This window comes from Pleurodeles waltl, chromosome 2_1, assembly GCF_031143425.1.
Source record: "Pleurodeles waltl isolate 20211129_DDA chromosome 2_1, aPleWal1.hap1.20221129, whole genome shotgun sequence".
NCBI classification, from domain to species: Eukaryota; Metazoa; Chordata; class Amphibia; order Caudata; family Salamandridae; genus Pleurodeles; species Pleurodeles waltl.
The window spans coordinates 183,088,575-183,114,017 of NC_090438.1; the positions used below are offsets into that span (position 1 = coordinate 183,088,575).

The 25,443-nt window shown below is 44.5% G+C and overlaps 1 protein-coding gene across 1 annotated transcript in view; it reads left to right on the top strand.

Moving 5' to 3' along the window:
* Nucleotides 1-305: 305 nt before the first annotated feature.
* The window catches only part of NKRF (NFKB repressing factor), an 83,113-nt gene continuing 57,975 nt past the window's right edge, over nucleotides 306-25,443 (top strand). The window contains exon 1 of the mRNA XM_069212306.1: nucleotides 306-929. Coding sequence (XP_069068407.1) covers nucleotides 586-929 — 344 coding nt within the window. The 5' untranslated portion in view covers nucleotides 306-585. The remainder of the gene's footprint in view (nucleotides 930-25,443) is intronic.

Sequence of the window (25,443 nt, forward strand, 5' to 3'; positions counted from 1 at the left end):
AGACTGACCCCAGATGATTGACACTTGGCAGAGCTGCGGAGGAAACACGTTCTCCCCATTTTTTTTTATCTTCCACTGCGCTTTCCTAAATTGTTGGTATGTATGGTCCTGAGGTCCCATGTTTCCCACGTGTCCAATGTTTTTCATTTGACTTAAGGAATGTGATTCTTTTGTACGTACTGCTCCGACACCTTATGGTGAAGTACGTGCTATATAAAATCATATTCATAAACAGCGCCACAGTCCAAGGACATTTATTTCTCTTTCCTCAATGCCCCCGGCTCCGCCCACAATGATAGGAAGCCGCAGTCTTTCCTTTGCACGCATCGAGCTAGACGCCGAGCGGGCCTTGCGTTTCGAATGAGGCTTTCTATCCTTTCCATGAATTGTCACAAACGCCGCAGCAAAATAGCGATTCTTTCTAGGAAGGAGTGACGTAACGCGGTGACGTGTGTGACAATGACAGCTGCCAGGGAGCACGTTACGCAGTACATTAAATGTTGTGATTTGTGCAGGGATGCGGGGCTGGAGTGGAGAGAGCGAGGGTTCCCTTAGTGTTAAGCCTGCAAACCGAATGATCTAGAGATGTCTGCCGCACGGAGCCGGGGCTCGGCTTGCGCTCCCTCATCACCTTACCCAGGAGGCTTTGCGGCGGCCGGCGGCCATGCTGTGTTAGGAACTAAGATGGCGCAGGGTGGCGGAGGTGCCGGGCTGCGAAAGCCGCCTGCCGGGGGACTGAAGGATTCCAGCAGCAACGTGGAGCCTGCCCTACTCGACCTCCTGCGCCAGTACCATGAGAGCGACAAGCAGTGGGAAGCGCGCAAGCAGTTCATCGTGCGGAATATGTCCCGGTACAGTGGCCCCGGACGAATGGACCAGCTGCTCGCACTGTCTATGGTGTGGAGCAACCACGTCTTCATGGGCTGTCGGTGAGTACGTGGGAAGGGGGAGTGCACTGGAACTGGGTTCATGTTTCTGTCTTAACTTCATACACAGTATTGCCATCTACACAGTACCAGCTTGGCCTTCTCTAATCGGTAGATCGGCCTCCTCACCGAGGGATGTAAGGGCTGGCTGGCACTTAAAAGGCTGGGTGCATCACAGTCCATTCTCGAACTGCGTGACGTTCTGGTTTAATAGTGGTAGTATTTAAAAAGCTTCAAACAAATTTTTAGTGTAAACGAAAGGTAGGTCAATTCTATAACCCACAGTCTCCATGCAAAACCCATCGCGTCCTCTTATTTATTTATGCTATTTTATAATACGTGCACCTTAATTACATAAAGGTGTTAAGGTGCTTTACAATTCAACAGGTTTTATTACAAGAGATGGAAAAGTTACCCTAATTAGTTAAGATAACTACAAAAGGGCGCAAGGTAGGGGAATCAAAGCAGCAATATATTTTTTTGGATAGACTATTAGAATAGTTAGGTAGTGATGGTAGTAGCAGCCAGGCTAGGTGAGATGATGCAGGAGTAGTGCAGTTAGTCAGTCTTGGGTGCACTATCTTAGGGGAGGTTGACTAAGAGGACAACTGGCCAGAATGGCTATGTGGGAGAAGGGGTTTTAGGTCTGTTTTGAAGATCAGCAGTGAGGTGGTGATACATAGTTTCGAGGGGAAGTCACACCACCCAACAAGGAGTGTACAATAAGTTGTTCCTTTGTAAAGGTTAGATGCTCCAAAAAGCAAAACTTGCATTTTGTGATTCTGTGTATTCTTCAAAAGCTCGTTTTTTCACTAGGTAGTGAGGAGAGGATTTATGCAAGTCCTTGAGGGTGATACAGGCAGGCCTATAAATCGTTGTGGCCTCAGTGGGGAGCCAGCGAAGAATGACAAGTATTGGTGCGATATGGTACTTCTTTGTGCCCCATAGGGAAAGTGTACCACCAAATGTAGAGTCTGCAGTTAAGGTAATATTTGTTTCCATATGTTAATACTGTTTGAGCTTGTGTTTATGGTTCATTAATGCAAAGCCTTTATTATTAGTGTGAGCGCTTTTAGGAAAGGTTGTAATCTTGGCTTGCACAACTGCTGTTAGTTCCAGTATAAAAATGTGTACACATGTTTGCAAAGTTGAACAATATGAGGCTCCCAAAATACTCTCTGATTAGATGCAAGTATTTGCAGAAGCTTGAAAGCTAGATTGGGGATTCTTTGCTTTCAAAATAAAATATTCACAAAAACAATGCAAGTAGGAAAAAAAAAAAGTTTGGCTAAACTGCTGTGAAATTTTTGGTAGCATTTCTTTGAAGCACCATTTAGAAAAATGTGTTTATGCTTGCTAGTATTTCCCAAAAATATTCATAAGGGTAAACTCAGTGTGAACAGTTTCAACAAGGTTATGGGAAGCATGAAAATAAACAAGCGTTGGCAAAGTAAGTAGGTGAGACATTGGTCATCAGCCTTATGGTTTTGTCGATGGGTGTTTTTGTTTTGAGGTGGTTTTTGCAGAACTTTGTTGAGGAAGGTGACGGCTCATCACTATTATATCAAACACTAGGAAAAAGCCAAATAATTTTTGTGGTCTCAAAAAGCACACATTGCCCCAGTAGGTCCTGGCATTGAACAAAACAACCTTATGTGCCAATATGCTCCTCATGAAAGCTCTCAATGCTGTTACTCATAGTAAAAACAACCACAAATAGAGCTAGAATTTTAATAAAGACAAAAGGTCTTCGTTGACACCAGACTTAATTAAGGGCCCAGTTTTTAAAGAAAGCCACAGATGTGCAACCATCGCATATGTCCTTGAACTAGAGCACTTTTACAGCTTTCATCAGTTTCCACAAATTTACAGAAGTAGACCAGGAAATTGTACCCCTAGAAAATATTTGTGAACTGCAATTTAGCACAAGCAAATATGCACATGTAGATTTGCCTGTGCGAAAAAATGTTGAAGGTTTACAAGTTTACCTTACCTCCAACCACTTCTTTCAAGATCCTGGAATAAATGTTACTTGTGCCCTTATCAGGAATACATTTCCAGGCTTTCTACAGGAAAACATTAGAGAAGAGCTGGCAAACTCCCAAAAACATGCAAGTTGGTAGATTCACAGAGACTCAAAAGGGCATTTCAAACATGGAACTATTGCTTACTGCTACCTCAGCTCCAGTTTCTACATCTGTGGAAAAAAGGACATTACTAGTATTTAAACCCTTCTTTAATACGAGCACTGCCATTATATCAGAGGCTATCAGAGCTCTATTGCTGCCATAATTTGTTGTCGCACTACATGGTACCATAGGGGCAAGTGGATTTTGTTACAGGACAAGTAGATTTAAGAAGCAACCGGTCATGTGGACAAATAGATATTTTAATAAATTCCACATTGATGTGTTGCGCCTTCTGTACAGAGTGACTCCCAAAAGATTTGGCACTGTCGGTGATATTGAGTTTATCCATCCATGTTTTTACAGGTGATGGTGAATTCGAAGAAGAAGCGAGGAGGAATTTTGTTTTAAAAAGGTTCAGTTTTAGGTTGAGAGTTCATCCAGTCTTAACAGAGTTTAAGGTGCTGACAAGATGGGAGATGTCATGTGTGGAAGAGACCTTAAAGTAGAGCTGGGTGTCGTCAGCATACTGATTTTTATAGAATCTCAGCCGTTCTTAGTAGGGCCTCAAGAGGTTCGATGTAAAGGCTGTACTAGGTGGGAGCAATGATAGAACCTTGTGGTATTCCTTGATCAGCTACCTTTAGTAAAGATAGTTTTAGTCTTCTGTGATCGGCCCATGAGGAAGGATTCAAACCATTTTAGGACCTCGCAGTCGATGCATATCCAATTTTTTTTTAGTGTGTCCGTCTAGAATCCTGTCATGATTTACAGTATCAGAAGCTGCCAACAGGCCCAGAAGAATAGGAAGGCTTCCAGAGTCTAGGACTTAGAACGTCAACGACAGCCTGAAGCAGTGCTGTTTCTGTACGGCATCCTTGATTGAAGCCAGATTGGAATTTGTCCAGAAGGTTATTGTCTTTTATGTGTTGGGTGAGCTGTTCCACTCCACATCTTTTAATGATTCTTTGCAAGAAAAGGTAGGTTGTGGATAGGGTGAAAGTTATTGAGGTCATTTACAGCTGCTGAAGGTTTTTTGAGAACTGGGGTGACTTGGTCAGTTTTGAGGGAATCTGTGAATGATCCTTTGCTAAGAGAGAGATTGCTAGTTCTGTCCAGTAGGGGAGCATTTGTGTGTAAAGATCTTTGGAAATGTTACTCGGAATGGGTCCACAGAGTGATTTTAGGATTTGGTTTTCATGATGTTTTAAGATGTTCTCCTTGTTCATGTGAATGGCTTCCCAGGTGTTCTTGGCTTTGCAAACCGTGGTGGTGATAGGATGTTCATAGTGGCATAGTAGCCATTTCACTTTGGAATCAAAAAATTTTACAAACTCTTCTGCTTTCTTGGAGGGTTTATCCAGTTTTGTGGACGCGGGCATGGGAGGGCTGGTGGCTGTTTTGATTAAATCAAAGCATTTTCAGTTGATTCCTTGCTGAGTCAAGTAGGGATCTGAAATGATTTGCTTTCTCTCCAAAAAATGTGCATTTGGTAACGTAATCTGAAATCACGGAGACATGACAGATTAGTGGCGGAAGGTGCCCTTTTCCATTTATTTATGTGTGTGTGTGTGTGTGTGTGTGTGTGTGTGTATATATATATATATATATATTTATTTCACTTTGTCACAGGGAGTAAGGATATGCTTAGACACAGCTGTAGGTTCTGTGAAGTGTTGGGGGAAGCCAGCAATAAATCACGTTACACAACCTGCAGCTGTGTCTAGCATATCCTTACCCCTCTGCTACAGTGTACAATTTATAGAGGCTGCTGGACCTGTGCTTAGACCACTTTGACAGGACCTCGGAACACCAGCGCTGCTGGGTGTTAAAATATAAAAATATATATTCATCCTAGTGGTGGTCGCCACTAGGTATTTCTAGTTAGGACAGCTCACAAAGCAAACAGTCTGCTTTCAGCATCTCTCTCTTGCAGAAAGCAGAGTTTTCATCTCTCCCCCACACGCAAATATATGTTTGGGGAAGACAGATAAAAACATTGTTCCCTCATGCAAGGAGCTCCTATTAAAAGCAGCGCCCTGCATGGGGGAGCAATGCCGGCTCCCAAATGACGTGGGTAGCTGGCTAGGACTGCTGGGCCATTGAGGCTAACCCTCCACCCCCCCCAAGGTCCTCTCTCATTTTCTCACTCTTTCTTTCATCCCATAATGGGATGTAAGAGAGTCATTGCAATGGTCTCTCCATGCAATGGCTTAAAAAAAGAATTACAGAAAGGAATCACCTGTAGGACAATAGTTAAGGTCGCAGACCCTCTCACTGAAAGTTGAGGGTTCTAGTCCAGGTGTGTCTGTTGTCATTTTCCCTACTTTTATTTATTTATTTTCTACTTCAAAGTTTTGTGGTTCATAATAGGTGATCTTGCTCTTTTTAATTGACAAATACATTTTTCTTTTCAATTTGTCCAGAAATATCTCATTCACAAAACCTAAAAAAAAAAAAACCTCACTTTCTCTCTTTCAGTTTTACTCACACACCCACTATAACTCGCGCCCTCGCCATGCACAGTTTTCTCATCAGTAATTTTATTGTAAATGTTTCAGTGATATCAAAGATGCCATGGAGGGAGTCATTAATGATATAATGTGTGGAGTAATTAGCTATGCATGGCGAAGGCATGAGTTATAGTTTCCTTAGGCCGCGAGTTACGGTTACCTGAAATAACTCTAACTGCTGAATTTCTCTGGTTTTGTATGAGTAAATTCAGAACCTAACTATAATATCACTGTTACCTTTGTTTTTTTTTCAGTGAATGACAAAAATTGTGTACTTTTTTTTTTTTTTTTTTAATGTATTTTTTTAATTTTTTTTTTAGGATAAAGTAGTTTTAAATACTAGAAGTTAATCCAACCACTGACGGACATGGCCTTTGGCCGAGCACAGTGGGGGTTGGCCACAGGGCCTGCAGCCAAGCCCTTATGACCACTAAGCCCCACGCTGCACACAGCCTTCGGCTCGGAGTGGGTTCAATAGTGTCTCAGTAGGTCTGTGAGTGGATGCATGAGCATTTGAGTGGATCTGTGACTGGGTGTGTCTGTGAGTGGGTGCATCAGTATGTGATTGGCTCTATGAGTTGGTTCAATAGTGTCTCTGTGGGTCTATGAGTAAGTGTTTGACTGTCTCTGAGTGGGTGTGTCAGTATCTGCAGGTTTGTGAGTGGGTGCATTAGTATCTGATTGGCTCTGTGAGTGGCTGCATTATGGTCTGAGTCGCTCTGTGAGTAAGTGCATGTGGGTCTGTGAGTAGATTCGATAGTGTCTAAATGGGTCCATGAGTGGGTGTTTGAGTGCCTCACTGGGTCTGTGACTGAGAACCTGAGTGGGTCTGTGATTGGCTGTGTTAGGGTCTGAGTGGGTCGGTGAATAGGTGCATGAGTGTCTGAATGGGAATGTGAGTGGGTGCATAAGTGTGAGAGTGAGTGAATGAATTATGAATGTTTTTTTGTTGTTGGTGATAATCATACATTTTTGTGACGTTACACGGGGGGACTGAGCTCCAACATATTCGCACATTTCATACAGCATGGAGAAAAAAAACTTTTAATGGCATTATTTAAGACTTAAAGCCTCTGTATAATATCCTTGGGGTCAGGGTACTGCCACCCTGACCCCTTATGTCACTTCAGTTTATTTTTCAGCCCCAGTGACTGTGCCCCATTACTCAAAATGATGGCTGCAACTTTCTGGTCAGGTTGCAGCCAGCCAGTCCCAGCATTTCTGCTGCCTCGCGCATTTGCGAATACTCCGAAATCGTTTTGATCAATTCGGGGTCACAAATATACAAATGTATTTCCTCTTTAATTTCTCTTAAACTACTGAGCGGATTTACATCAGACAAACACCAAAACCTACCCTAATTTTGTGTAATTTTGTCCAGCAGCTCAGACTACGGTCTTGTTCAAAACTCATATGGGAAATTCATGTTTTTATTATCCCCCTTTTTCTCTGCCCCCACTTGACTGAGCACCCTAAAACTTCCTGTGCGCAACAAGAATCACTGGTACCATTTTTGGGGGAAATTTTGTGAAGATTAATAAAGCGGCACCAAAGATTTAAGGTTTTTCTTTCCTTGAATGTGGCCTTATTGAACCAACGAGCAGATGTTGTTTTTTTTTTTTTCTTTTTGCTTTGGAGTGGGGCTTCCACATCAGACAAAAGAGAGGGATTGTCAAAGCAGTGGAGACAGTGACCTCAGAGTTGGGAGGAATGGGAAGAAGTACCTTTTTCCCCAGATTTTTTGAGTTTGCTGATGTCGATGTTCTTGATATAGCAAAAACGGGGGGTCACATTTTTTGGTTGGCTTCTGAGTGAGAATTGAAATGAGGAATGAATGAGAAAGTGTTTGGACCAGTCTACCGGTTGGTTCTTCAACTGAGAGCAGGTCATCTTCGGATATTATTAGATTAAGTATGGAGCCTTTCTTGTGCGTTGGTTTAAGGTTGTGTTGTACCAGTTTGTAGCGAGAACGGAAGGTTTATTGAAGAACCTCCTGTGATGTGCCAGTGAAGATTAAAATCGTATAGAAAGATCACTTTATCGATTTGTGTTGATTTGGTCGCTTGCAAGAGCGATGTATTCCTTGATGAAGGCTGTGTTGTTACCTGGTGGGTGATAGATGACATTAAGTCTAAGCGGGGAGTTGTGTTGTACACATAGTTCCCAAGATAGTCGTTGGATTGTAGAAAAAGGGCCATTGGGAAGCTCCTTGCATTGTAGTGCATCTCTGAAGATGGGTCACGCCTCCACCAACTGCCTACTATGTAATTTCTGGCAATGGAGTAGTTCGGAGGAAGAAGATCGAATATGGTATGAGATGTGCCAGTGAACCAGGTCTCTGTGAGAACTAGTATGTAATCATGTCAGAATTCTGAAGCCTGATTCCATTGCTAATCTGCAGATATGTAGCATGCAGCGCAGAGCAGATGTGTATGATTTGGTGTTAGAAGTGTTGGGGTTTCGGTTGCAATCTTGAGGATTTTTTGTTGGCAAGTGTCTGCTTTGGAGTAGAATAGTGTTTGGATCGAGACTGGGAAATAATTGTAATTTGGTTTAGCTTTGAGTTGTCTGCGGTATTGACAGTGGGAGTGGGGGCGTGGTTGATAATGTCCGGGAGTTGTAGCTTGAAAGTATGTTTATAGTATCTGCTTGGGAGGAGTGGGAGGGAGAGAGATGACTGCTCATTTGTATTGAGTATCTGGAGTAATGTGACTTTTTCTGGGGGAATGGAGAGTTGCATGCAGTACATAGCAGAGATGTGTAATCCCTATGTCCTGGCACCCAGGACCTATTGTGTGGTGTCAAGGACGACACATTTTCATGTTTATTTTCTCCTTGGAAAAAGTAGGCCTAACCGCTTGCAAAACAAACCCTTTGGCTGCCACGTTACAGGGAAGGGAACTCTCTGCATTTAAGGTAATATTTGTGTCTGTATGTTAAGGCTGTATACATTTTGTATATATGATTCATTCAAGAAAAGCCTTTTTTATTTGGGTGAGCAATCTAAATAACCGGAAGGTCACACTGCACTACTGACAATTGTTCCAGTAAAAACAAAAACTGTGTACACACATTTGAAAAGTTTAACAATATGAGGCTATATGAAATGCTCCTAGAATGCTCTCTGGTTTGAGATTGTAAGAACGATTGATGATTCTTTGCTTTCAAAATGAAATGTTCAGGAAAAGAAATGCAAGTAGGAAAAAATGTTTTACTGTGAAATTCTAGGTACTAATTGTTTGAACCATCATTTAGTAAACTGTGTTGATACATGATAGTATTTTCAAAAATATAATGGAAAATCAGTGTAACCATTTTCAACAAGATTATGGAAAACATTGAAAAAAAAAAGCAAGCACTGGCAAAGCCAACCAATCCAACATTGGTCAGTCTTTTGGTTTTGTTAATGTGTGTCTTGTTTTGACACGGCTTTTGTAACACTTTTTATTGTTGTGGGGGCTGTCAGGCCTTCACCACTGTAAGAAACACTGGCAAAAGGCAAAAAAAGAAAGAAAATTAGTCTCTAAAAGTACACATTGCCACACTAGTTCCTGGCACTGCTAAAGCTACTGTGTGTGCCAATATTCTCCTTGTGGAAGAGCAGCATGCTATCACTCACAGTAAGGACAGCCAGATAAACAGAGAAATTCAATTTTAATAAAAACAAAATGTATTGGTTAGCACCCGACCTAATTGGAAGCCTGATTCTTAAAGAAAGTCAGAAAAGTGCACCCATCGTACACGTCTTTGCATTAATGACATTCATGAATTCACATGTATTTACAGAAGTAGGCCAGGAAATCGTACCCCTAGAACATATTTGTGAAGAGTATTTTGGCACAAATAAATATGGATGTGTAGAATTGCTCATGCGAAAATCTGTGGAGTGCTTACAAGCTCATTTTCCCACCAACCCCAACCCTGGAAAAACATCTACTTCTGCCCTTGTCAGGAGTACATTCCTAACCTTTTTCGGTATGGGAAAAAATTAACAGTGCTAGTGAACATCCTTAAAACATGCGTTTTAATAGGTTTTACAGACTCAAAGGCATTCCAGCCCTGGAACAATTGCTTACTGCTTCCTCTAGCCTCAGTATGTAGATCTGCCTAAAGGTTGCAAAATAAGGTCATTGATATAGTAGGGCTTGAAATTGCCAGTGTTCAAGCCCCACTATAATATTAGCTCTGGCATAATCAGATATCCTATTAGAGTGCTTTCATAATGTGATTGCTGCCATAATTTGTCGCTACACTACATGACACCACATGGACAAGTAGTTTTTTTTTTTTTTTTTTTTTTTTTTAATAGATTTATGGAGCAACCTGTCCCATGCACAAGTAGATCGTTTAACCCCTTCGCTGCCAGGCCTTTCCCCCCTCCTGTGCCAGGCCTTTTTTTGCCTATTTGGGGAAGTTCGCGCTTAGGCCCTCATAACTTTTTGTCCACATAAGCTAACCAAGCCAAATTTGCGTCCTTTTTTTCCAACATCCTAGGGATTCTAGAGGTACCCAGACTTTGGGGTTCCCCTGAAGGAGGCCAAGAAATTGCCAAAATACAGTGAAAATTTAGTTTTTTGTTTTTTAAAAAAAGGGAAAAAGTGGCTGCAGAAGAAGGCTTGTGGTTTTTCCCCTGAAAATGGCATCAACAAAGGGTTTGCGGTGCTAAACTCACCAGCTTTCAGGAACAGACAGACTTGAATCAAAAAACCCAATTTTTCAACACAAATTTTGCATTTTACTGGGACATACCCCATTTTTACAATTATTTTTGTGCTTTCAGCCTCCTTCCACTCAGTGACAGAAATGGGCATGAAACCAATGCTGGATCCCAGAAACCTAAACATTTCTGAAAAGTAGACAAAATTCTGAATTTAGCAAGGGGTCATTTGTGTAGATCCTACAATGGTTTCCTACAGAAAATAACAACTGAAAAAGAAAAATATTGAAATTGAGGTGAAAAAAACATAAATTTTTCTCTACATTTTACTCTGTAACTTTTTCCTGCAATGTCAGATTATCGAAAGCAATAAACCGTTACGTCTGCTGGACTCCTCTGGTTGCGGGATATATAGGGCTTGTAGGTTCATCAAGAACCCTAGGTACCCAGAGCCAATAAATGAACTGCACCCTGCAGTGCGTTTTCATTCTGTACCGGGTATACAGCAATTCATTTGCTTAAATATAAAGAGTAAAAAATAGCTATCAAGAAAACCTTTGTATTTCCAAAATGGGCACAAGATAAGGTGTTGAGGAGCAGTGGTTATTTGCACATCTCTGAATTCCGGGGTGACCATACTAGCATGTGAATTACAGGGCATTTCTCAAATAGACGTCTTCTTTACACACTCTTATATTTGGAAGGGAAAAAATGTAGAGAAAGACAAGGAGCAATAACACTTGTTTTGCTAATCTATGTTCCCCCAAGTCTCCCGATAAAAATGATACCTCACTTGTGTGGATAGGCCTAGCGCCCGCGACAGGAAGTGCCCCAAAGCACAACGTGGACACATCTCATTTTTTGACAGAAAACAGAGCTGTTTTTTGCAAAGTGCCTACCTGTAGATTTTGGCCTCTAGCTCAGCCGGCACCAAGGGAAACCTACCAAACCTGTGCATTTCTGAAAACTAGAGACCTAGGGGAATCCCAGATGGGGTGACTTGTGGGGCTCTGACCAGGTTCTGTTACCCAGAATCCTTTGCAAACCTCAAAATTTGGCTTTAAAAACACATGTTCCTCACATTTCTGTGGCAGAAAGTTCTGGAATCTGAGAGGAGCCACAAATTTCCTTCCACCCAGCGTTCCCCCCAAGTCTCCCAATAAAAATGATACCTCACTTGTGTGGATAGGCCTAGCGCCCGCAACAGGAAGTGCCCCAAAGCACAACGTGGACACATCTAATTTTTTGACAGAAAACAGAGCTGTTTTTTGCAAAGTGCCTACCTGTAGATTTTGGCCTCTAGCTCAGCCGGCACCAAGGGAAACCTACCAAACCTGTGCATTTCTGAAAACTAGAGACCTAGGGGAATCCAAGATGGGGTGACTTGTGGGGCTGGGACCAGGTTCTGTTACCCAGAATCCTTTGCAAACCTCAAAATTTGGCTTTAAAAACACATGTTCCTCACATTTCTGTGGCAGAAAGTTCTGGAATCTGAGAAGAGGCACAAATTTCCTTCCACCCAGCGTTCCCCCAAGTCTCCCGATAAAAATGACACCTCACTTGTGTGGGTAGGACTAGCGCCCATGAAAGGAAATTGCCCAAAACACAACGTGGGCACATCACATTTTTTCATAGAAAACAGTGCCTACCTATGGATTTTGGCCTGTAGCTCAGCCGGCTCCTGGGGAAACCTAGCAAACCAGCGCATTTTTGAAAACTAGAAACCCAGGGGAATCCAAGGTGGGGTGACTTGCGGGGCTCTGACCAGGTTATGTTACCCAGAATCCTTTGCAAACATCAAAATTTGGCCGAAAAAACACATGTTCCTCTCATTTCGGTGACAGAAAGTTCTGGAATCTGAGAGGAGCCACAAATTTCTTTCCACCCAGCGTTCCCCTAAGTCTCTCGATAAAAATGGTAACTCACTTCTGTGGGTAGGCCTAGCACCCACGAAAGGAAATGGCCCAAAACACAACGTGGACACAACATATTTTTTCACAGAAAACAGAGGTGTTTTTTGCAAAGTGCCTACCTGTGGATTTTGGCCTCTAGCTCAGTCGGCCTGGGGTGTGAGGGGTCAGAAATGCCCTAAAATAAATTTGACCCCAAACCCCCCCCCCTGCCCGGGATCGACCCTTGCCTACGGGGTCGCTCCCCCTGCGTGACGTTGGCGCCAAAAAACAAATCCCCGGTGCCTAGTGGTTTCTGCCCCCTTGGGGGCAGATTGACCTAAAATCGGCCAATCTGCCCCCAAGTGGGGCAGAAATGGTCTAAATACAATTTGCCCCCCAGGGCAGCGACCCTTGCCTGATCGGTCGTTCCCATCTCTAAAAAAGCAAACAAACCCAAAAAAAAAAAATTGCCATGGTGCCTAGAGGTATCTGCCCCCAGGGGTGGCAGAAATGGCCTAAAATAAATTTGCCCCCCCAACCCCCTCCCCGGAAGCGACCCTTGCCTACGGGGTCGCTCCCCCTGCGTGACATTGGCGCCAAAAAAAAAATCCCCGGTGCCTAGTGTTTTCTGCCCCCAAGGGGGGCAGAAATGGTCTAAATACAATTTGCCCCCCAGGGCAGCGACCCTTGCCTGATGGGTCGCTCCCCATCTCTAAAAATAAAAAAAAAAAAAACACCCAAAAAAATTTGCCGCCTTTTGAAACCCTGGGAGAGACTTCAAAGGGAGGGAAATACATTTCCTTCCCTTTGAAGCCCCTCCGGGCCTCCCCCACATGATTGAAAGAGAAATGCTTTGCATTTCTCTTTCAATCACAAATCGGCTCGTGCGCTGACGTCACAGGGTGTGTGGGGGGGGTCGGGGTGGAAGGGGAAGGTCTTCCCCTTCCATCCCCGCCTTGGGGGGGAGGGTGGTGCACAGGGGGGGCGCGCTAGCGCTCCCCCAAGTTCCCGTGTGCCTTGGACGAGGTGACCTCATCCAAGGCACATAGGAACTGTAGCCTTGGACGAGGTCACCTCGTCCAAGGCACAGAACGGGTTAATACATTTCACACCGCAAGATAGTCTGGAGACTAAGTGGGGAAATAGTGGTATCAAGTTGGGAGAGTGTTGTGGTGAGGATGTCAAGTTTGTGTTCTACGGTCTGTAAAGAAGAGGGGTGTGGTGGGATGTGATAATCATTTGTCATTTGAGGATACTTACTTTGAGTGGTATTCATGGGTGAGGTAATATGTGGTTTGTTGTGAGGGTTGTGCTAACTAGTGTGTACAGTGCTTGTGGAATCCTTTCGCACAATCGTGGTCTTATGAGTGTCAGTTTTAAAATTTGGTCTCAGTATTCCTGATATATTTTCGTTATTTTACAGTAGATGTGAACATGAGTGACGATTAGCCCCACTCCTTTGAATAATCTGCCTTGATCTGTGCAGTTTAGTTAATAACTTTCAAAAGAAAATACATCAACCAATTAGACACACATGCTGGAGACATGTTTTGGACTTCCCCAGGTACTTGTAACTTGCACACTATACCCCTAGATTCAGTAATCTTTTAAGCACACTTTTTTTGTCAGATAGCAAACGAATCCAAAAGTGTGGGGTGGTTTAGTGGGAGCTAAGTAGGGATCATCAAAACACAATGTGTTCCTAATTTATCAGCCAAAAAGGCCTTGTCCGTTCCTAAGCGTCTATTTTAGTGTAACATAAACCCTATAATTGTGTATTATTGGGAGAATACCGTACTGACCATCTAATTGCATATTCCCACTTTGCTGAAAATCACTTTTTTGTGAACCTGGAGTTATTTTCCACCGAGTTTCACTTTGCGTAATGAGTATTTCATCGCACTAAAAAAAAAAAAATATATATAAATATATATATAATATAGGGGGTGGGAGTAGTCTTAAACTAGATTTCGCTGTGTGGACTAAAAATGGATTTCCCCAAATGTATTTGAAGTGTGCCATGTGTCAACGCTCATTTACTGTGGCTGAGGGTTTGGGAGCACAAATTCTCATACATCATATATAATCTAGATTCAAAGCACTGTAGCATGGTATGCCATATGAATGCTGACTTGGGCGCAAGGGCAGGTTTTGAGGAGCCGCTGTTTGGCATAGCCATGTTTTTGTTGGACTAATATTCAGAATTGCTATTTCTTCTTTGTTTTGTGCTATTGCCCTCCGTGCATCTGCTGCTCCTTGGCCATTTCAGTAGCAACTACCCAAACATTTCCAAGATTAGCAATAAGCTGCAAAGACTGCAGCCTGTCAGATCATTGCAATAGAATGAAAAGATGTGCTACATTGTTAGCATCTCTAGCTCCTCATCAGGGGTGTGGAATTTATTAAAATATCTACTTGTCCAGGGGACAGGTTGCTTCTCAAATCTACTTGTCCTGTAAAAAGATCTACTTGTCCCTTTGGTGCCATGTAGTGTGGCAACAAATTATGGCAGCAATCTCATTATGTAAGAGCTCGGATAATAGCCTCTCTTATTATGCCAGGGCTACTACCATAGTAGGGCTTGAATACTTGCAGTTTCCTTATTTTGCCACCTTTCTGCAGATCTGCATACTGGGGCTGGAGGAAGCAGTAAGCAATAGTTCCAGGACTGGAGTGCCATTGAGTCCGCAAACCTACTAACCTGCATGTTTTAAAGATTTTCACCAGCTTCTCTCTAATATTTTCCCATAATAAGAAAGGTTGGACATTTACTCCTGACAATGGCAGAATTAGAACTTCTTCCAGGGTTGGGAAGAAAGTGGCTGGAGGGAAAATGAACTTGCAAATGCTCAATAGATTTTCACATGAGCAAATCTACACATGCGTATTTACCCATGCTAAAATACAGTTCACAAATATTTTATAGGGGTATGGCAGATACCATAGGTGCACTTTTGTGACTTTCTTTAAGAATTTGGGGCCACATGTAGGTAGGTTCAGATTTGCGACCAGCAAATTGCTAGTCAGAGCAACTCGCAATTTGCGAGTCGCAAATCCTAATGTAGGATGGTGTCCCTGACACCATCTGTGATTCGCAAGGGCTTCGTAAATGCCCACCTCATTAATAATCTTGAGGTGGGTCGCAATTTGCGATCCCCTTGCGAATGGCGGCCCTCACAGGGATGGTGGCCTGCTGGAGACAGCAGACCACCATGTTGGTGACTGCTTTTCAATAAAGCAGTTTTTTTTTGTAATGCAGCCCGTTTTCCTTAAAGGAAAACAAGATGCATTACAAAAACGAAAAATGAAACGTTTTTGTTTCATTTTTTCAGAGCAAGCAGTGGTCCGCAGGACCACTGCCTGCTCTGAAAAAATGTTTACAGTGACATTCACAATGGGGAAGGGGTCCCATGGGGACCCCTTCCCTTTTGCAAAAGTGTTAGCACCCATTTGAAATGGGTGCAAACTGCGATTGGTTTGCGCCCGCGGTCACAAAACAATCCTACATTGCACTGCGAGTCGCAATTAAGAAGCGGTCGCAAACCTGTTTTGCGATTCAGTAACCAGGTTACCGAATCGCAAAACTGGGTTTGTGCATCGCAGTGTGCTTTTTGCACGTCGCAAACAGAGAAAGTCGCTGTTTGCAACATGCAAAAAAGCTACCTACATGTGGGTCTTGGTCCCTAATTAGGTCTGGTGTTAACAAAGACATTTTGTTTTTATTAAACTTCTATTTCTCTCTCTCTCTTTCGGCTGGCTTTTCTGTGAGTGATCGCACTCTGCTCTTCCACAAGGAGCATATTGGCACACAAAGTCGTTTTGTTCAGTGTCGGGAACTACAGTGGCAATCAGTGACGTAATGAAACTGGAGGGTGCCCCTTTGCAAAGAACATGGAGGAGCCCCCCCTCTCCAGACCCACTCAGGGCAGGTGCTGTGCTGAAGGGGCCCCCTGGAGGGATGCTGCTGAGCCTTTGTTATGCCACTGGTGGAAACGTGTGCTTTTAGAGTTCAAAAACGTTTTTTTTTTTTTGTTGCCATTGTTTGTTACAATGTTGAGGGCCTGGTAGCTCCCACAACAATAAAGTGTTACAAAAGCCATGTCAAAACAAGACACGCATTGATGAAACTAAACGACTTAGAAAAATGTCAGTTGGCTTTGTCAGTGTTTGTTTATTTTCATGCTTCCCATAATCGTGTTGAAAATGGTTACACTGATTTTCAATTAGAAATATTTTTGGGAAATACTAGCATGCATCAACACATTTTACTAAATGACACTTCATTTGCATCTAATCAGAGAGCATTCTGGGAGCATTATACTTAGCCTCATAGCCTAAACTTTTCAAACATGTGTATACAATTTTTTTTTTTTTGTACTGGAACCAACGTCAGTAGTGAAGTGTGACCTTAAAACATTTATTTACAGCACTCACCCTAATAATGAAGACTTTCAAATAATGAACCATAAATACAAGTTCGAACAGCATTATCTTTTGGAAACATTACCTCAACTGCAGAGAGTTCCACTCTCTGTAAACAGGCAGCCAAAGGGTTTGTGCTGCAGAGGGTTGGGCCTACTTGTCCTAAGGACAAAGTAAACATAAAAACTTGTTGCCCTTGACCCCAAACAAGATGTCCCGGGCGTCGGGCGATAGGAATTCCACATCCCTGCCTCATTAAGGAGTATATTGACTTAGTGATATTTTAGGTCCTTCAAAAGTTGTCTTATAGCTCAGTGCCTAGAAACCTTTCCATGGCGTTTCGTCTACCAGGTTTGTTCAGTTTGCTTCCCTCAATGATCTGTCACTTATGCAAGAGATGTAAAACAGTGGATAGAGGGCAGTGTTTATTTCAGCTCCAAGGTCTGTAATTATCAAAGTAGAAATGGCCGTACACAGATGCCAGTAAACGCTAATATTCTGCATGATTGAGCCTCCTAATCATCTAACAACCCAATTTAGCTCTGGCTTCTATATTCCCTGTTCTTACCATTCTGTTTTAAATTATCCACTTTGTTGTCCCACAGAGCTGAATCTGTCAGTTATTTATGAGCATTTTTTTATTTTTATGTTGTAGGCTAGGTCCAGTGGTTGGCAGAGCACTTTTAATAGGATTCGTCTTACAATGAAAGATAAAACACCGTAGGTAAAAGGAGGCAATATCATATAATCTACAAAGTATGAGAAAAGGAGTATTAGTATTGAGAGCAATAAACAATATTTAGAGAAATACCAGCAGTTGTACGTACTGCAAGAAATTGTTTTAGCACTATTTTCATCTCTTCTGATCCGTTAATAGTTGAGAGTGCTGCTGAACCAGGATCTTCAGTTTTCTTATGAATGTTTGTACAGGGCAGGATTGTTACAATGCCAGGAGGAATCATATTCCCCTTCTCAGGTGCACTTCCTAAGAAAAGTTGCTTCAGGGTGTTTGTCTCTTGGAGTCTGTCATTTTGAGATAAAGAGTGTCAGAGCCATATAGGCGGTCTTGACTTTCTGATGGATACAACTACCTGTGGATTCCTCACCTAATGAATTCTCCCATGGCGCCAGCATTCGACGGAAATCATCTTCCTAGTCTCTGCACGTCGACGTCACTCTAGCCCACGCGACGCCGTCTGACGTCATACAGGCAATAAGAGGTCCTCGACGACGTGCCGACGTCAGTTCCCTTTTTTCCGTGCATTCGAAACGGTTATCTTCGAGGGAGCAACTGTTACTTTTGTGGTTACAGTGTATTTTTGCTGCGTAGTCTTTCGCTGTGGTAATAATGTCGCAGAGAAAGTCTGGATTCAAGCCTTGTCGTGAGTGTGGAGGCAAGATGTCAGTGACGGATCCTCATTCCGACTGCCTTTGGTGTTTGAGCTCCGACCACGACGTCTCGACTTGTGATTCATGCCAGCACATGAATCCAAAGGCCCTCAAGGAACGTGAGGCGAAGCTGTTTATGGCGAAATCGAAAAAAGAAAAGCATCACAAGAAGTCTTCTTCGCCAAGACATCGGCGTCATCGAGACTCCCGGCGCCGTAGAGAATCTCGGCGTCATTCAAGCAAGGAGACTCGTTCCAGGTCTTCGGATCGGCGCCGAAGGACATGGGAGATCAGTCCCACGGTTACGCCGCATCCTTCGACGCCGTTGCCCTCCCCGGCGTTTCCGACTTCACCTGGACAGGCGTCGGTGATTGAGGTATTGGAGCCTCAGGTGTTATCTCCGGCGTCGCAGACGTCGAGGTCGCCTCCGAGACAGGCACCCCAGTATCCGGCTTTTCCCACCCCTGGAGCCGATAGTTCCGCATTCTTGAATGCGATGTATGCCATCTTCCAACAGATGTCTCCAGGGGGTGCTCCGGCTGGGCCTTTGGCCTTTTCTTTGGGTGATCCTGCGCCTCTTCGGCCGGCACCCTTTATGCCCTTTCTCCCTTTTGGGAACGTGGGCTCGGCGCCGGTGTCCGCTCCGGTGGCTTCAGAGGGATTGGCCCCGGGGATTTCCATCCCGTCGACGTCGGGATTTCGGCCTGTGACTCCGGTGGGTCCATCTGCTTCGACTGCTCTTTCGTCGGCGCCGAAGTTACCTGTGGCGCCTGACGCGGCGTCGGTGGGTTCTGAAGATCGGCGCCGATCTTCGACTTCAGCGGAGGCATTGTCGACTCCGCGTATTGAGCAACGGCTTCATTCGAGGAGACGTGCTCTACGTGTATTAGAGGAGCAGGAGTACCAACGAGCCCTGGAGGAAGGAGAGCTAGAGGACTCGGGTGATGGGCTGCGTGGTTTGGAGTCGGCCAGTGGGCTGGACACTTCCCCTGAGTGGGATCTTTCGTCCCCGGGAGAATATACTGAGGAGGCTGCTTCCTTTCACGCAGTGGTACGGAAGGCAGCTAGTTTTTTGGACCTGCCTTTGCCAGTGGTGGAGGCAAAACAAAACCTTCTAACAGAGGTGCTACATCCGGCCTCAGCTGCGGCGGAGCCTCTTTTGCCATTTAATGACGCTCTGCTGGATCCGGTGTTAGAGGTGTGGAGGAGGCCGGCATCTTCCCCAGCAGTTCACAGAGCCGTGGCCAGGAGGTATCGGGCGGCTCCAACTGACCCTGGTTTTCTGTCCAGGCACCCTACGCCGGAGAGCTTGGTGGTGCAGGCCTCCTGTTCATCCAAGTCAGCGCCTGGTTCTTTCCCGACGGTGCCTGGGGACAGAGATTCAAAGAAACTGGAGGCGCAGTCCAAGAAGATTTTTTCGTCCTGCAGTCTGGCGTTGAAGGCCACCAACGCAACCTGTATCCTGGGGAGGTATATTCATGCTCTGATGGATGACATTTCCTCATCATTTACAGAGCTTCCCCAGGGTCTTTTGGATGTTGTTTCAAATGCCCAGGCTGCTGCGACCCAGATTATCCAGACTGGACTGGATACGACCGACTCGGTGGCCAGAGCAATGGGCACAACTGTGGTGGCAAGGAGGCAGGCCTGGCTCCGTAACTCGGGCTTTTCTGCGGATGTACAGTCCACATTGTTGGATCTCCCGTTTGATGGGGACAAACTGTTTGGAGCCAAGGCTGATTCGGCCTTGGAACGTTTTAAGGAGAGCAGGGCCACGGCTAAGTCGTTAGGGCTCCAAGCTCCTTCTTCCACGGCCTCTTCCAGATTTTTCAGGAGGTTTCGTGGATTTGGGCGTGGCTCTTTCTCCTCTTCCTTTCGGGGAAGATATCAGCAACCTGCCTCTTCCCATCCCTATAGATCTTTTAGAGGGAGAGGTAGGGTCCGCACCAGAGGAGCCTCTCAGCAGCACTCTGCCTCCTCCTCATCCTCTGGCGGGGTGCAGCAGGGGAAGCAGCCTTAGGCTTCCACCATTTCCCACTCACTCCTCTCCTGTAGGGGGAAGATTACAGCATTTTCTCAACAAATGGAAGACTGTTACAACGGACACTTGGGTTCTCAGTATTGTGGGAAAAGGCTACACCCTTCCCTTTCGGGAGTTCCCGCCCCTCATCCCGCCCCGCCCTTCTTATTGTTAAGAAGAACACCTCCTGTTGCTAGAACAGGAGGTACAAGCCCTCCTTTCAAAGGGCGCGGTGGAGTTGGTCCCAGAGCAGGAAAGGGGTCGAGGATGTTACTCAAGGTATTTCCTGATTCCCAAGAAGGATGGTCGTTTGAGACCAATCCTGGACCTGAGGATCTTGAATTGGTTCCTCAAGCAGGAAAAGTTCAAGATGCTGACCCTAGCACAGGTGCTTTTGGCGTTGAACAAGGAAGACTGGATGGTGTCTGTCGACTTGCAGGATACTTACTTTCATATCCCGATACTCAAGTCACACAGGAAGTATCTCCGGTTTGTGGTGGGATCGCAGCACTATCAGTTTGCGGTCCTTCCGTTCGGTCTTACTTCAGCACCTCGAGTCTTCACGAAGATGTCGGTGGTTGCGGCAGAAGGAAGGGGATAGCAGTATTCCCTTACTTGGACGACTGGTTGATCAAAGCCAAGTCCCCGGAGCTTGTGTCGCATCATCTGCAGTCAACAACCCAGTTGTTGTTCGACCTGGGTTTTTCGGTGAACGAGCCCAGATCTCACCTAGAGCCCTCTCAGCGCCTCCTGTTCATAGGGGCAGTACTGGATACAACATTGGGTCGGGCCTTTCCTCCGCCTCAGCGGATTCAAGATATTCAGGATTTGGTTCCAATGTTTCGAAATGGAGCGGTAGTTCCAGTCCTCAAGGTCCTTCGTCTGCTCGGTCTGTTTGCCTCCTGCATTCTGTTGGTCACGCATGCTCGCTGGCACATGAGGGCTCTTCAGTGGTGCCTCCGAAGGCAGTGGTCTCAACACAAAGGGGATCTAGAGAGTACTGTCAAGATCTCCAGAGATGCTGCTGTGGATTTGAAGTGGTGGATTGCAAGCAACAATCTTTCACAAGGAAAGCCGTTCGAGCAGTCGCCACCAGTGGCCACAGTCATAACGGATGCTTCCACTCTAGGGTGGGGAGCTCATCTGGGGGATCTGGAGATCAAAGGCCTTTGGTCTCCAGAGGAACAGATGTTTCACATCAATCTGTTAGAGTTACGGGCTGTACGTCTGGCTCTCAAGGCCTTCCTCCCTTCCCTTCGTGGTCAGTCGGTACAGGTCCTAACGGACAATACTACCACGATGTGGTACATAAACAAGCAGGGAGGAGTGGGGTCGTACCTTCTCTGCAGAGAAGCTCTTCGACTATGGTCCTGGGCAAAGGACCATCAGATTTGCTTGATAGCAAACCATCTGGCCGGAGTCTTAAACGTGCGTGCGGACAGTCTCAGTCGCCAATTCTCGGCAGACCACGAGTGGCGTCTCCATCCAGATCAAGTCCGTTTAATCTTCCAGAGGTGGGGGTTTCCTCGGGTAGATCTGTTTGCCACTCGAGAGAACGCGCATTGTCCGTTATTCTGCAGCCTCCAGTATCCGATGCAGGGAGCGTTGGGGGACGCGTTTCAAATAACCTGGTGCGGCCAGTTGCTTTACGCGTTTCCTCCCATACCCTTGATTCCTCGAGTATTGAGGAAGATTCGCCAGGACCGGGCTCTAGTCATCCTAATAGCTCCGGATTGGCCAAGGAGGGTATGGTACTCCGACCTTCTCCAACTCTCAATGTGCCCTCCGCTCCGTCTCCCTCTCAGGGCAGACCTCCTCTCGCTGTTGCAGGGGCAGGTTTTACACCCCAACCTCCAGAGTCTGCACCTACATGCCTGGAGATTGAACGGGGCAACCGGAGTTCTTTCTCTCTCCCGCCTGAGGTAGTGGATGTTATATTAGCGGCCAGGCGACACTCCACTAAATCTATCTACGCTAATAGATGGTCTAAATTTGTTGCGTGGTGTGGAGAGAGGCAGATTGATCCCTTACATGCTCATCTATCGGACGTTTTGTCTTTTGCTCTGTCTCTAGCGCAGAAAGGTTGTGCAGTGGCTACCATTAAGGGTTATTTATCGGCCTTGTCAGCCTTCATATGTCTTCCAGACCAACCATCTTTATTTAAATCCCCTATTGTTATCAGATTCTTGAAAGGTCTTCTAAATAAATATCCTCCAAAACCATTCGTTATGCCGCAATGGGATTTGTCCTTGGTCCTGACTTTCCTTATGGGGTCCCCTTTTGAACCTATGCATTCTTGCCCCTTAAGGTATTTGTTTTTAAAAACAGTCTTCCTGATAGCTATAACATCAGCAAGGAGAGTGAGTGAGTTGCAGGCCTGATCAGTAAAGCCCCCTTATACAACTTTTTATGGGGATAAGGTGGTGTTGAGGACCAAGGCTGCTTTCCTCCCGAAGGTTGTTTCACCTTTCCATTTGGCTCAGGCAGTTACTTTGTCCACGTTCTATCCTCCGCCTCATCCTTCCAAAGAGGAAGAAAGACTGCACCGTCTGGACCCAAAGAGGGCGTTGAGCTTCTTTATTGATAGAACAAAGGATTTCAGGCTGGAGGATCAGCTGTTTATTGGATACGTGGGCAAGAGGAGAGGAAAGGCAGTCCACAAGAGAACACTATCCAGGTGGGTTGTTCTTTGCATTAAAATCTGTTACTCTTTGGCAAAGAAGGATCCTCCTGAGGGCATTAGAGCTCATTCCACCAGAGCTAAGTCGGCCACTTCGGCCTTGGCCAGAGGTGTTCCTGTGGTCGACATCTGCAAGGCCGCAACTTGGTCGTCCCTTCACACTTTTGCAAAACATTACTGTTTGGATTCTGAGGTTAGAAGGGACGGCCATTTTGCACGGTCAGTGCTGCAGGATTTCTTGGTTTGACCATTTAGGCACCCACCGCCAGGCGTGGTACTGCTTTGGGACTCTATTCATTAGGTGAGGAATCCACAGGTAGTTGTATCCATCAGAAGAACGAGTTACTTACCTTCGGTAACGACTTTTCTGGTGGATACATTAGCTACCTGTGGATTCCTCACGGTCCCACCCGCCTCCCCGTTGCCTTTCTGGTCTTACCAAGTAATCCTTGAGTGCGCTCCTCTTGGTCTTCGAGGGTGCAATAGATGTTGTGTATAATATATTTATATATGTATATATCTTTGTGTATATACTTGATGTGTATATATATTTTTTTTTAAAAGAGAGAGTTATATATATATATAAAAGATTTACAGCTATTCATGCAATGTTGTGTATTTTACAATGTTATGGGATGTTGCCTTGCTCTTTCATTGCATTGCCTGGTTGTTCTCATGCACGTAAAAAATGATTGGTACTGACGTCGGCACGTCGTCGAGGACCTCATATTGCCTGTATGACGTCAGACGGCGTCGCGTGGGCTAGAGTGACGTCGACGTGCAGAGACTAGGAAGAAGATTTCTGTCGAATGCTGGCGCCATGGGAGAATTCATTAGGTGAGGAATCCACAGGTAGCTAATGTATCCACCAGAAAAGTCGTTACCGAAGGTAAGTAACTCGTTCGTCTAGGACAGGGGTTTTCCACCTTTTCTATGTCGAGAGCTACTTTTGACCAGTGAAAATCAATGTGAGCTACCAAAGGCAAACCAACTTATGCATTATTACTAGACACCCTCACGCCCAGCTTCCTTTACTTTAAGCTTAATGTCCATAGAGCCAGATACTATCGTTTAAACAAAAAACTTTGACTAGGGCACTGGTTCCCAACCTTTTCATTCCTGAGGACCACCACTGAATCATTACTGGAAGCCGTGGGCCTCATGCAATTCGTACAATTTAAATTAAAAAAAATAATTTAACTTGTAAAATATGCACAAGCAAGTACATACCAAACAAATACTCGAATTACTAAAGATTTGATTATTATATATTTGAAAATGCCAAAATCTAAAACAGTTTAATAGAAAGGTCGACGCTGCATTTCGGCAACTAACTTTTCATTGATAACTTTTCAATGAATTGTTTTATTTAGGAAGGTTGAATCCTCAGATCAGACTGTACATTTCCCAAGTGATTTCAGTTTTTTTTTTTTTTTGGTACATTAGATCTGAGAAAACCTTTTCAAATAAATATGTGGTGGGGAAAGGAAGTAAAACCATAAGAGCCCCTCTCTTAACGTCTGTCACATGTAATTAATTTGTTTTACAGCACACCTCACACCAGTGTAGGGGTGTCGAAGCACTTTATAGGGACTAACTACAAGGTGTAGGATTCACATGTCATCCACACTGGTAGGCATTTTCTAAGAGTGCTTGGTCTGGTGAAGCAACAATCAGGATTCGGAACATAACACAGTGTTTAGTGTTGACTTAAATAATACAAATGTATTTCTACTCCAGCAAACGTTTTTCAGCAGCATAAGGAAAATGAAACTGGGGGAAAAACATAACTTTCTAATTTGTGCCATGCAGTTTGCAGGCAGCTCTGTGATGGCAGTTTATAGCTACCTGTGCTATATAAGATTGTAACTTATGAACTGCCTAGTAACAAAAGAATCTCTATAACAAAAGCAGTAGCCCACTGTAATATGCACATAAAATGTTGTTCTTTGCACGATACACGTTCTTTGCAGCAGGCATAGTACCCATCTGAGCTACCTTAGATGAGTCAAAACTGCCACTAGACAAAACTCCCATCTCTCTTAAGCAGGTACATTAATCACCAGAATTATCTTGATGCTTTTATTTTTGCCCGAACTTGGCTTTGCAGTGCTTTTAAAACTGATGCACAAAAGAAGTAATAAATATAAAAACACACACTTCTGTCAGAGGCCCCAGCTGGAAAGGGTTTTCCTGGTAGCCCGGGCCTGCGGACCCCCTGGGAATGTATTGCAGACCCCTGGAGGGCCGCGCACCCCAGGTTGGGAACCGCTGGATTAGGGGCACTATGGCAGGGATGCCAAGTGTGTCAGTGGGAGTGTGGTCTTGGAGATGTATGAACACGTGTGCATGTGAATGGAATTTGAGTAACTGAGAGCCTGTGTCGTATCTACTTGCGGCAAAGGGCATACATTTTGCCACATGTGGCACCATTACACGTATAACACAAACATACAGCCAAAGATATTCAAATGTGGACATTTTTCTGCACTTTAAATTTCTTCCATTTAAAAAATGACTATGTTCTAGTTATAAATAAGGCAGTGTTCTACTAGCCACGGGGCGCAGAAGGCCTGCTGTTTGAAAATTCAATACTTTAAAAAAAAAATTGGAGAAAATTAAAATGAGAAGTTAACTTAAGTATAAGGTAACTTTTCATTTCAATATTCTTTGATACAAAGGCATTGAGAAATGTCATTTTGATTTCAACTCCAATATTGAGTTGACGAAGACTTTTATATAAGAGTTAAATACTTTAGTGCTCCACCTGTGTTCTCTGGGGCATAAATCTGACTCCAGCACTGCACCTTATAAGGCT